This window comes from Solanum pennellii, chromosome 4 (assembly GCF_001406875.1).
Source record: "Solanum pennellii chromosome 4, SPENNV200".
NCBI lineage: Eukaryota > Viridiplantae > Streptophyta > Magnoliopsida > Solanales > Solanaceae > Solanum > Solanum pennellii.
The window spans coordinates 74506327-74520277 of NC_028640.1; the positions used below are offsets into that span (position 1 = coordinate 74506327).

Here is a 13951-nt window from a genome sequence, read left to right on the forward strand (position 1 = left end):
TGCACAATTTCACACACATTGCATGTGGTGCAGCTCAGTCTCATTCTATATATTCTTTGAAAAAAACCCTTTTTTCTTGCTTGATTAACTCTGACAAGAACAAGCCAAAACCAAAGCCCCAGTGAGCTAAACAACACAAACTAAACAACAAAAAGAAAAAAGGACTCATAAAGCCATAACCCCATTAGTCCATTTTCAGTTTTTTCCAACAAATTTTAGTATTTTGCCATTGATGGAGGAAAGACCAGAAACAGAGCTTATTTCAATACCAGCAACACCGCGTGCATCAACACCTGAGATTCTAACACCGTCAGGTCAAAGATCACCAAGGGGTGGTGGAGGACATACATCTACTGGTGCATCAAAAGATGCTAAGTCATGGACACCAACGTCATTTATTTCACCTAGGTTTTTGAGCCCTATTGGGACTCCAATGAAAAGGGTGTTGGTTAATATGAAGGGTTATTTGGAAGAAGTTGGGCATTTGACTAAGCTTAACCCTCAAGATGCTTGGCTTCCAATTACTGAATCTAGAAATGGCAATGCTCATTATGCTGCTTTTCATAATCTTAATGCTGGTATTGGGTTTCAAGCTTTGGTCTTGCCTGTTGCTTTCTCTTTTCTTGGATGGTAGTGTTACCCTCCCTTTACTCTGTTTCATTTACTTGGTGTTTAATTTGTTATTGCTATTCTTGATGCTGTTTTGGTTAAAGATTGAATCTTGTTTACATTTTCTTGTGGAATTTGTTGTAGTGTGATATATATGTAAGAGTCACATTCAAATTTGCTTGCTTTTGACTGTTTTATAAAAATTCTGCTTTGTTGGTTTGATGAGCTATTGTTGATTGTGTTATGGTTAAAGATTGGATCTTTTTTAACATTTGTTTGTGGAATTTATTGTTATATGATCTACATGTAAGATTTATATTCAAATTTTGATTGAAAAGCTACCTGCTTTTGACTGCTTTTTTAGAAAATAATTGGGCTTATTCTGGTGTTTCTGTAAAGTTTCTGCTTTGTTGGTTTAAAGAACTCTCTTTTCCATCTGCTTGGTGCTTGTTATTCTTGTTGTTGATAGTGTTAATGGTAAAAGTTTTGATCTTTTTCACATTTCTTTGTGAAATTTATTGTTTTAATAAGTAAAAATTCTATTAGAATTTGGTTACAAAAGATGCATGCTTTCAGCAAATTTTGGAGTTATTCTGGTTTGTCTATGACTCTTTGTTTATCTTGGTTTGAACTTTGAAGAACTCTTTCTGCTAATTGGGGATTTACTTTAGTTAGGAAAACCATTATTGCTTCATAAAATTTCTCAAAGCCAACCGCCATTCTCGAAAGTCTTGATCTTTCAGCTATTTGTGACCTCTAAGTACTGCTTTTTTAAATGCATATCAGTTGTCTTTGAAAATGGGGACTTTGATTGACTATACTGCACTCATCTAAACGGACCCCTCCATCTATTGATATCTTATTTAAGAAAATTATCGCGCTTTGTGGACCGACAAGAAATCTTCTAAATCTGTCTCTATGGACTCACTTTTCTCAACTTTCATCATTGATTTCAAATGAAATTTGTATAGAAGATAGTTGTACTAATTGTTGGCATTCATACTACTTTGCCTTTTCATTAAAATACATCTCCTAGGTCCTCTCTCATTTTTCATTATCATATATTGAGAAATAAGACTGCCTATTACCTTTTGTTCCATTTTCCTTTTGCATTTCCACATCATTTAAGAAAGATGGTCCCATGGTACATCAAAGTATTTAAGTTCTGTACATTTACCTAAAGATATTTTTTACTTTAAATATTAACTAAAGATACATCTTACCCCTACCTTGGGAGGTAGAGAGATTGTTTTTAATAGACCCTCGGCACGAAATTGATATTTTTGAAAAGCAATGTCATTTATTCAATACATATATAAGGATTTTCCTCGTCTATTTTGATTGAGATATCTTTCTTTTTAGTCTTGTGTTGTAGCTATCACACACTCCTTTTGTTACATTCTTGGCACTATAATTTAGTCAACAGTTGGTCCAGAAATTGCTTTTGATGATTTTGACCTATCACTTTGACTTTAAGATCTAATACTAAATGCAACTGGAATTTCAAAGTGGACTATTGTACATTTATTACAGTATGTTCCATCTTCAGTAATTGGAGAGAGATATTTTGCTACTGAATTTTCCACCAAATCATATCACTGTTGTATGTTTAATAGCCAAGTTACCTTTTTATTATCTGAAGTGTACGTCGTAAATAACTGATCGTTCGCTCGATGTCCTAAAGTTTCCATTTTATTAATCTCGTGCCAACATATACCAGATACTCTTAAATTTGAGTCTTCTGAAAGTAACATAAGGCGATTAACTTTCCTATGGATGCAGGAGCTGGGGAATAATTTCCTTAACTATAGCTTATTTCTGGCAACTCTATACTTTATGGATCCTTGTTCAGCTGCATGAAGCAGTACCTGGAAAAAGATACAATAGATATGTGGAACTTGCGCAAGCAGCATTTGGTAAGAAAATCAGTTACTTCCATATGATAACATGATATGTTTAAGACCACAAGATTAAATGACATTTTGGTACATTCTGCTTATCTTTAGTTTAAGACCGCAATATTCAGAAGTTTCTTTACTTTCTTAAATTCTGTGTCAAGTGAAAACCAGGATAACAAATTGAAATAGATGAATATTTATTTGACTACCACTAATACACCACCTAAGTCACAATGAACATCTTAAACTTCGTGTTTGGTAAGCCACCGTTATATAATTTTAAACGGAGAGAGTGCTTAATTATTGGTAATGAGCAAGATGCATGAAAAGCTGATAGAGTTGTATAACTCCTATTTTCCGTTGAAGAAAAAGGAAATGAACAAAGTTTGGTTGAAATCTTAAATAGTTCACTTTAATTGCTATAACATTATTGTATTCATTTTACATTTTTTCAGGTGAAAGACTGGGTGTTTGGCTTGCTCTCTTCCCTACTGTTTACCTATCTGCAGGAACCGCAACAGCATTGATTCTCGTAGGAGGAGAAACCATGAAGCTGTTCTTTCAAATTGTTTGTGGTCCTCTCTGTTCATCGAATCCTTTAACAACTGTGGAGTGGTATCTGGTTTTCACTTCCCTCTGCATTGTTCTGTCCCAGCTCCCGAACCTGAACTCCATCGCTGGACTCTCCCTCGTTGGAGCAGTGACAGCCATCACATACGCCACTATGGCATGGGTCCTTTCTGTTAGCCAACCACGACCACCTTCCATTTCATATGAACCCATTTCTTTGCCTTCTTATTCAGCTTCTCTCTTTTCGGTCTTGAACGCCATGGGTATTATAGCATTTACCTTTAGAGGACACAATTTAGTTCTTGAAATTCAGGTAATTTTTCTTACCCGTTTTTCCGTCATGTGCAAACCACACGAAACATTTCCGTTTTGCAATTGTAAAGACATCAACTAATATCTTCTCTATCATATTTGCAGTCAACAATGCCGTCAACGTTCAAGCACCCAGCTCATGTGCCAATGTGGAAGGGAGCAAAAGTTGCTTATTTCTTCATAGCCTTGTGCCTGTTCCCTATTGCCATTGGAGGCTTCTGGGCTTATGGAAGCCTTGTAAGTATAGCTATCTTTCTGTTATTTCCGCCGACCAAATCATAACTACTGAATTCAGTCACATTATTTTGACAGTACAAGATATAATTCATTTTTGCGTTTGAAAAAGCTTTTCTAAAGTATGATAATACTTCCTTCGTCCTCCTTTTTGGTCTGTCCAAAAAAAGAATGTCTCTTTCTATATTAAGTAAGTTTTTCGATTCCAATAATCAACTTGACTTGGTTTAAAACCACAAGATTTAAAGGACTACATACATCTTTAATTTAAGACCATACGATTCAAAAGTCTCCGTTTATTGCTTAAACTTTGTGCCTAGTCAAACTAAGACACTTATATTGTGACGGAGGGAGTATATGTTTTGGTAGTACTCTTGCTACTTGACTATCCACAAGCCTTTTTTCGTTTTGCATTTGTTTCCACGGGCCATATATCCTTGATAGAACAGTGTACTCCTCTGTTCAGACTATATGTGTTTTCCTTATTATCTCCTGATTTGATCGCTCGCTTATTAATTCCTTACAGATGCCATCTGGAGGAATGCTAAGTGCACTATACGCCTTCCACATTCACGATATTCCAAGAGGACTTCTCGCCATGACATTTCTCTTAGTCGTATTCAACTGCTTGAGTAGCTTCCAAATATACTCAATGCCAGCATTTGACAGTTTTGAAGCTGGATACACTAGCCGCACCAACAAACCATGCTCAATTTGGGTCCGTTCTGGTTTCAGAATATTTTTCGGATTTGTTTCATTCTTTATCGGAGTGGCACTTCCGTTCCTGTCAAGTCTTGCAGGATTGTTAGGAGGACTCACACTTCCGGTAACATTTGCTTATCCTTGCTTCATGTGGGTTCTCATAAAGAAGCCTACAAAGTACAGCTTTAATTGGTATTTCAACTGGATCCTTGGATGGTTAGGAGTTGCTTTTAGCTTGGCTTTTTCGATAGGAGGAATTTGGAGTATGGTCACTAATGGACTTAAACTCAGGTTCTTTAAGCCCAACTAAGAGATAGATCATGAATAAAAAGCGCGCTTTGGTATGTAAACTTGTATTTGCTAGTAGTAGTTTGTAATGTGTGTTTCTATTCTAGGCTTGAGAAAAGGTGAAGTGGTGAAACAACGCGTGCGTGTGTGTTGGTTGGTTGGGAGGAAGGAGGAGGAAGGAAGAGGAATATTTATAAAGCCATAGGTACAAACATGTTCTTGTTTTCTACCTTTGGAATTTGGTGTTGTATGCCTTATGAAATCGTTCGAAATTCACATTTTATAGAAACTAGAATGTTTGCAGGATGATTCAGTTTTCAACTTGTTAATGTACTAGGTCATGTTCAAAAGTTGTGTTTGCATTGTTATATTTGCACTATTGAAGAAGGATATTGAGTGGAATCAGTCTTTTGTAGAGTAGATGATTTTAGTTTCTCATCATACCATTAGTTCTGCTTGAGTTGATGGTCTGTCGAAAATAACCTCTCTACCTACACAAACTGCGTGATCAGGGTATATATCACCCTTTTCAGATCCTATTTGTAGGATTACACTGGCTACATTGTCGTTGTTGTAGTATCAAATGTTAAGTCTGACACTAACATGCACGGACGAAGTTAGGTTCGAGCTACGAGTTCGTCATAATTCAATAGTTCTAAGCAAAATTTTGTATCTGTATTAAGAAATTATTTAATATATAAAAAAATTACACTACAATAAAATAACTTTTAGCGACAATAAATAAACACATTAATAAAGAGGGCTAATGAAAATCTTTATCGACATTAGTTAAGTGTTATTAGATTCAATGTTATTAAAGACTTTAGGTACATATATAAAAAGTGTTATTGCCGCTAAAAATACATATTTAGTGACAATTGAACTATTATCGTCAATTAATTACCGCTACAAATTATTTTGATGTAGTGTTATCTTGTAAGAACCCAAAAAAATTATTTGTTCTAAAATTCAAAAATTATAAACTCTAAATTTTGAATCCATCTCTCGATTATCATTAAGGTTTTGTTCAAGTCTTTTTAAAATCATAACTCGTAAACTTAAAATTTCAATTTGTCTTCTCAACTAATTTCGTGGTTTCTATTCGATGTGAGTTTCTAAAGAGTTTTGGTATGAACATTGACAAACTCATGCATGCATATATAACTCAATAAGTTTATATAAGACCGTGTAGAAGTAAATTGGAAAAGAACGTACACAAAGCTTGCACACAAACCAACACGAGTCGTCCTAAAATGAAATTTCTTTATTCTTAACTAATATTTCGAGCTCCAGTAGCTAGATATAAAAAAAATAAAAAACTGCTAAATGATCAGAAAATTGATTAAAATTTGACGAGAAAATTTTAAATAATATCTATTTTATTTTAAAATAATTCGATCTTTTTTTTTATTTTTTAATAAAAGATATTAAAGATAAAAGGGTAAAAATACTTTTAAAAAGTAAAATTACATAAAAAAAATTTCTGACCAAATATTCTGACCAAAAAGATTTTTCCTAATAAATAATTAAAAACACCACCCTCATATAAATGAACGCCTATCATCTCATACTAATTTTCTACTATTTTACTTATACGATTTTCAAAAAATCATAAATAAGAAAAGTCAATTTTATTAACTTATTTTTTTAAAACTTTATGAAGTTATTTGGATCTTTTTGAATTATTTATAAGAGTAAAATAGAATATTCAACTAATTTTATTTTAGTATTGTAAAATATAACAAATAATTTGTAATAATTACTTATAGTAATATGAAAAATATATTAGTGGAATCAAATTGTTAGTGGAAAAGTTGGGATGTAAAAGGTAGGAAATTCGTTTGAGATTGGGAATCAAATTCCATTATATCGGCCACGGTCGGTGGTGCATATCAACCTCGGCGCTGACACTTCATTTTGGAGCCATTCATTAATTACTCCTACTTTATATTTACTTATTAGAGTCGGAGAAAAAATACTTACCATTCGAATAACTTCTGATCAACATCAATAAATAATTTATACGTATTTTAAATAATTTCATAACATGTTTTAAATTAACAAAATGACAACAAAATCACCACTTTTAAGAATATAAAATTTCATCGTTCTCGATCAATTTCATTATAAAAGTTTTTTGTTCAAACACTTGTAAAAAAGATAGTCAGATAATGAGGAGTTTTTTTTTAAAAGTTAAAACTTTAGACAATTATGTGATAGGGGTCGAAGGAAAAGGTCAGGCCCCCCTTCAAAACTGGAAAGAATGCTTTTTGAAATAACACAAACCCTAACAGGCCCCCTTTCTCCCTAACAAACCTACAAAATACTTTTGATTTATAGGAATTTTTTAGTAATAAACTGGAGGACCCCCTATAGAAGAAGAAAGAAAAAAAAAAAGTAAACATCAACAAAAGTAGTACACTTTTTGCAACGCAAAACAAACAACAAAACAGTAACACGACTATATGAATCTTTACTGATCAAAGTTGTTCTATTTAATCGCGCATTATAGAACAACGACAAAGAAAATATATTGTTCATTTCATGAAACTTGGGACCTATTTCTGTCAAAAAGAAAAAGGAAGAAGAGTCCCAAAATACATTTACAATAACAAAAACAAAAATAAAAAAACAGTTGCCCACCAAGCAAAAATAGCTTTGCCTACTATAGTAGTTCTTTTTACTAAAAGTTCCTACAGCCAAACCAATCCATGCAACCCCAAAAACCTTGCAAAAAGACAACATAACTTAATATAAAGTTCATAAAAAAAAAAAAAAACACCTCCTTTTTTTTCGATTTCTTGCATGAAAAGTATATAATATAATATTAATTTCTACTTTCATTTAAGACTTGTCCCTGGTGCTGAGATAGCAAGATCAGGCCACCCAAAACAATCATCATCACCACCTATTCCTCCGCCACCGCTGCCGCCGCCGCCGCCTTCCATCTCACCGCCACTCAGCTGCCACTTGTCATTTTCACCGCCGTCGCCACCATTCCCTCCACCGCTTACTTGCTCCATGGGCCAATCGAGATTCCCAAGCCCAAACCCGCCAAGCCCAAGCCCAAATCCACCTAAAGGCACAAACCCACCCACCCCCACACCAACTGGAGCTGTTAATAACGAAGTAAACGACGACGTACCGTTTCCACCTTCATGTACTGACTCATTCAAGTTCACTTCACAACCCATCAACGACATAGAACCCGACCCGGATACATGACCCGAACCCGAACCCATCATTGTGATCGGGTTGGTTTGTTCTTGAACGGTACCAGCACCGGAGTTGATACGGGGGCGTTTATGGGACGAGTTCTTACGTGTACCCCCGCCGACGGGGACGTTACGTAAGGTGCCGCCACGTGTCCAATACCGGCGACAGGACTTACAGAAATGACGTGGCTGAGAAAGATTATAGTTGTTGTAATAACAAAACTTTGTGTTTGTAGAATCACAACGTGGACACGGCAAGTTCTCTGGTTCCGATGGCCTTGTTCCGTTTACCGGCGCCGGCAGTCTCGCCGGACGTCTGTCGCCGATTTCTGAAGACATTTTTTTTTTTTGAGCTTGTTCTGTTCAGGTGAAAAAAAGGGTGTGTTCTTTAATGTAAGATAGTACGTTGAAAGAGGACAAAGATTTGATTTTTTAAAGGAGAGAGATATAAAGGAAGAGAGCTAAAAGAGAAATCTTTGTTTTGGCGTGAAATAGTGGGATTCTTATATATACACATATATATGGATGGTGAAGGTTTTGAAATTATAGAATCTATTTTATCATATTTATTGAATTTACATTTACATGTTAAAAGTAAATTTATTATGCATATAGTACAGTGAAAAGTGAAAATATTTTATCATATTTATTGAATTTACATTTACATATAAAAAAAAGTAAATTTATTATGCATATAGTACAATGAAAAGCGAAAACATTGAAATTTTTATATCTTACTAAATTATGTGTTATATTAAAATATAAAAAAGAAATTTATTATGCATAAAGTATAACATATCTGTATGATTTATTATAATGTATATCTTTGTTAACATGATATAATATCTTTGGAATCAGTTAAACATAAGTAAGCAATTATCACATTTAAAACTCTTCAGAACTTTATAGTGAAGTTCGAAAAGAAAAAACTCTAGAACTTTTCGATGTAGTAAGAAAAGTTAAAGATGAACTTTTACTAGATTTGAATTTTAACAAAAATTAGAACCCAATAAAATCATATGCTACTAAATTGACTTAGATATATTTATATTTTTGAAGTTATTAATTTATAATAATAATTGGACCAGAGATCTTCTGAAAATATATTATATTATTGAAAATACGTGATTTTTTCATTGACCTAAGTTAAGACCGAAAAAATATTATCTTAAAAAAATTATTAATCTATTCAATATTAATTTAAACAGACTAGACATATCTCGAGGCACTTGGGATTTTTTTGGGTGAACTTAGAGCCTGTTTGGTTCAGCTTAAAAGCTGGTCAAACTGACTTAAAAGCTGATTTTTGACTTATTTAGCTGTTTGGCAATACTCAAAATAACTTATTTTAAGTTAAAAAAAACTGATTTTAAGCCAAAAGTTAAAAGCTGGGGTAGGGGTGCTTTCTTTTTTTAGCTTATAAGCTGTTTTAAGTTGACCACATTTTTATCTTTTTGCCCTTAATATTTTTATACAATCTCCAAATTACCCACATAACCCTAACATCTCTTTCTTCCATTTTTCCCTTTTCACGTTCGGCATAGCAACTTCAGCACTTTTATCCAAACGCATAACTGCTTATTTTAAAAATAAGTTTCAGCACTTTCAAAAGTACTTTTTTAAAGCTGCTTTTATTAAGCCCATCCAAAGGGGCCCTTAGTGTATTCAAGTAAGAAAATTCACTAATTAGTTTTATATATGTTTTAGTATAAATGTTCTAATAGCTATAATAAGTAAAAATGACTGTTATTAATAGATTTAGTGTAATTCGATCACAAGTAAAATTGGTGGAGGATTCTGTGTTTATAAATTTATGTATACTTTCAACACATTTTTTTCTTCAAAAATAATATAGAATAAAAAATAAAATAATCAATTATCTTAATGCAGATAGATAGAGATGTTTCTTTTGAAATCCTCAAAACATATTAAATCAAACAAATAGTGATAAAGAACAAGTTTATCTAAATAAACATTCACAAATTCAATCACGTTTTATAGACCATCTTAATTACTAAAAGACAAAAGGAAAACATGAGTCATGTAAAATTAATTTGATGTAATATTCATACCTTTGGAGTACGCACACATATATAATCATACCATTTAACGTGAAAGGCGATATTACGTGAAACAAATTTAAATTAATTAAATAGATAAACTTAGATTATTAAAAAAAATTAACGTTAATTTTTTTTTATTCGTATGTTTTGTATCCCCTTTATGAATACTTGGTTAGTTTTGGTGGTCATTATGGGTCACATAAAAAATGGAAAATTATGGCATGAGCCACGAGCTACTGTTATTTAGTCATCTATCAATTGTAAAGATGTTTCCAAATCATGATAACCAAAGATTATCATTGTAACTTTTAGAACATGCTAAAATCAGTTGACTGATTTCCAAAATCACCGCTGTGAACCTACTATTCATATTTTACTTTCTTAATTAAATGTCTCGAATTTTAAATTTTTTTCGCTAGAGAACATCCCCCTCCCCAAGATGCATGTGACACTATATATATAAATCTAAATTAGTTAGACCTCTAATGTAAATATTATACGTAAAAAAAATATATACAGTCACGATTTAATAGGAGCAGAGCTAGGGCCATAAGTTAATTATATTCATCAACCCATACTTCCTTCACTGAAAATTGTTATATAGATATATAGAGTTAAAATATAATTAATGCTTTATGTATATAAAACACAATTTAGTATGCTAGATTTTAGCTATGTATAAGTTCGGAGATCATGACAAGACCACAAGGGTACATTTTTGCTAGATGTCATTTTCATAACTTAGATTATGATTTTCTGATCATATGATAATAACTTTACTAGTTACGTCAAAATTCTCTTTCAATATACATTATAGATATTGACTTTTTTCTAGTTCTTTTGAAGTGTTTTTCTTTTTGGAGTATATGTGTTTTGAATATTTCTAGTTGCAATCTAGTATTTGAACTTTTGAGTCTCTATGAGTATATATACTATATGTAATGCTAAAAGCTTTTCATGATAGTTTATATATAGTAAAAAATAAACTAGTGGTGCATATATTTTGTATAGCTTGCACCATTAGTTAGTGCTCTCATGATTTGTGATTGTTTTGATGTTAGCGGCGCATTTTTTATGCATATTATCAACCACTATTTAATTCCTAATGCAACTTTTCATAAAATTTACTTGACAATCTCTTAGGTTTTCCTTATCTTGTTTGGACAATAATATTACATGTGAAGTAAAAAAGAAAAAAAAAACGTGTGGTTTTATCATATGAAATCTACAAAGAATTTAACTATATATGCAAATATTGTTTAAAATATATGATATTCTAGCTATAGCATATTTTGTTTAATCTTTAAAATTATCATTTCAGACTTGATTATAAAGAGTTACGTATTATAAACAAAAGATTTGGAGCTTAAATTTGTTTAGAGTTTTGATTAATACAATTTGGATTTGCCAAATGCACACGACGTTTGGTATGTATATGAAAAATGAATATTAATTTTGCTATAACATATTGAATTATTTTATTTTATATCGCGAATACTTAATGATGAGATAAGTATTATGAAATAATTAATCTCATAAAATATTATAAATTTATGAAATAACTTTATCTATTTCACCACTCGCACAAATGATCTCTTTGACACTAATTTTTGTCTATCACTATGTCAAAAATGATTATTATTAGTTATCGCTAAATATATATTTTTAGCGGCAATTAACATTCTTTGTATATGTTTCTAAAGTCTATAAAGTCATTGATTCTAATGACACTTAACTAATACCTATAAAAATTTTAGCATTTTATATTAATATTAATATTTATTACCGCTAAATATTATTTTTATTGTAATATGTAAGCAAATATGAAAAAAAATATGGACATGACAATATATAGGACCTATTTGACGAGATGATCAGGACTTCCTTTTGACTAAAGGAAATGACAGTTAACAAACAATTAATTTGGAAAAACGACTTTATATTTAGCCCCTAAAAAGTCTATAAATTTACAAAGTCAACAGATTAAGTAAGTTAGAATACACAACGACGACGACGTTAAATTTATATATTTAAATTATTATTTATTTTGATTTTGTATTTGAATGTCATTTTTCTTAATATTGACTCCACCATAATGTATATTTGAGAATAAACATAAAAAGCTTTTACAAAATTAATCTAACTTATAATTCAAATTTTCATATAAAATATAAAATTACATGTATACTCCACTACATTTAAAGTCAATTTTCATCATACGTGCAGCAAAAAACGTAGACAGGCTTACGCTCGCTTGACTAAAAATGCTTACACTTATAATATTTATTTTTCACATTTACAAAAAGTAGTGAGACTAAATTTTATTATGGCTTTCAATTTTTTTCTTTAGTTTATTGTTACTTGATAGAGAATTTGCAATATTTAATGTATTTTTTTATATGTATCATATACGAAATAAACAAAAGCTATTGATTTAATTGAACATGTAGCTACATTTATCCTCCTGATAAGTAAAAAATTGAATTAAATCAATAGAACAAATTAATATATTTTATTTAAATCATGAACATCCTAATTACAATTGATATTTTTTAATGCGGGTGTAAAATAAAATAGTTTAAGAGGGAAAAGGACAAGGAAAAAAATATACAATGAATGAAACTGTTATTTTTTTAAATTAAAATTTAAATATTTTTTATAAAGTAAAATCTTATATAAATACATTTAAGATAATTAAACTTAATATAAATATTATATATTAAATAAAAATTAAAATACATAAAAATTCATGTGATATATTTAAAATAATTAAACTTTAATATAATCCAACGAGAGAAATCAAATCGCAAGTCGGAACGCATGGGGAGAAGTGGGAATAATGGGAGATTTTATGTTTTAGGGATTTGAGAAGCCGACAGAATAATTGAGGTTGTCGGGTTAGCGTGGGAAGCAATTTGTGGGTCCCTCTTTTCACCTCCACTCATCCTTTCTTATTAAATCGGTGCTCACTACAACTCGCCAAATATTATTCGTAACATGAAAATAACACAACCTATTATATTGGAATTATAATTGTTAATCGAATACCATAGAAAATTGAGAGTCAAAATTAAGAGAAAATGACAGAAATCTCATTTTTAAGTTTTTTTATTATCTTTAATACTTATAAGTTTTATAAATTTCCTCATTTTCACGCATTATATTAATGAATCAGCGCATCAAACTAATCTATTTCGTGCATCAGACTAATGTATCTCGCGTATCAGATTATTGTATCATGTATAAAATGTATATCAGATTAGTATATCACGTATAAAATGTTATAATGTATCTTACTTAACGATTAATATATCTCGCGTATCAAATTAATGAACACTTGTATCATTGTATCAGTTTGAGGAATTTCTGTAATTATAAACTTATGAAAAATAAATAATAATATTTACTTTAAAAGTACGTGATTTCTGCTTTTTGTCCAAAATTAATGAGTAATTTCATTATTTATTTTTGTCTAAACTCAACAGATTTGAGTATGTCAAAAAATGATAAATCAATATAGGAAATCAATGGATTGCTTCGCTAAGAATTGAGAGACGTTTGTTAGTTTCATTGATACATAAATAACTCACCTCCTAACGGTATCGATATTGATTGAAAAGTCTAGTGGTAAAAGAAAGAATATTTGACAACTCTTGGTTATAGTCGTATGTGAAATTGTAACCAGTCTCTAATCTTATGTTTCTGTTTGTTTCAGAATTAGAGATAGTTACAAATAAAAACCTCTGCTTTAATCCCAGAAATAGTACGACAAAATCAGTCACTTATCAGATGTGATCTCCCTCTGCTCACTTCTGTTTTTTTACGCATTGTCGCTTTCATCTCTTTATTATATAACACACAAATTACTGACTCCACCTTTTTTTCTCCCCTTATTTGTGAAAAATAATGATGTTTATCTTTATTGAAAATCTTACCCTATGTATATTGGTTAGCTTAGAGGCAAATAACTTTTTCGTGGGACATAAGTTTATATTTTGACATCACAATATTCTACAAGTTATGTCATTAAAGAACTTATATCTTGTGAGGAAGGCAAAAA

At 31.1% G+C, this 13951-nt stretch overlaps 2 protein-coding genes across 2 annotated transcripts; one reads left to right on the plus strand and one right to left on the minus strand.

Moving 5' to 3' along the window:
• Nucleotides 1–232: 232 nt before the first annotated feature.
• On the plus strand, nucleotides 233–5015 carry LOC107018286 (lysine histidine transporter-like 8). The gene is made up of 5 exons (XM_015218726.1): nucleotides 233–630; nucleotides 2392–2525; nucleotides 2963–3390; nucleotides 3495–3626; nucleotides 4150–5015. Exons 1-5 carry the CDS (start codon nucleotides 233–235, stop codon nucleotides 4633–4635), a joined length of 1578 nt encoding a protein of 525 aa, XP_015074212.1. The 3' UTR covers nucleotides 4636–5015.
• A 2087-nt stretch (nucleotides 5016–7102) lies between these two features.
• On the minus strand, nucleotides 7103–8359 carry LOC107017151 (dof zinc finger protein DOF3.4-like). The gene has a single exon (XM_015217425.2). The coding sequence runs from the start codon at nucleotides 8165–8167 to the stop codon at nucleotides 7454–7456; it is 714 nt and encodes a 237-aa protein (XP_015072911.1). The 5' UTR covers nucleotides 8168–8359; the 3' UTR covers nucleotides 7103–7453.
• Nucleotides 8360–13951: the final 5592 nt, after the last annotated feature.

Excerpts from the sequence above, each read along its gene's own strand:
- LOC107018286 (XM_015218726.1), top strand. The coding sequence starts at position 233 with ATGGAGGAAAGACCAGAAACAGAGCTTATTTCAATACCAGCAACACCG. Across the intron at positions 631-2,391 it reads GCTTTCTCTTTTCTTGGATG|GAGCTGGGGAATAATTTCCT; the intron begins GTAGTGTTACCC and ends CTATGGATGCAG. Across the intron at positions 3,391-3,494 it reads ATTTAGTTCTTGAAATTCAG|TCAACAATGCCGTCAACGTT; the intron begins GTAATTTTTCTT and ends TCATATTTGCAG.
- LOC107017151 (XM_015217425.2), bottom strand. The coding sequence starts at position 8,167 with ATGTCTTCAGAAATCGGCGACAGACGTCCGGCGAGACTGCCGGCGCCG.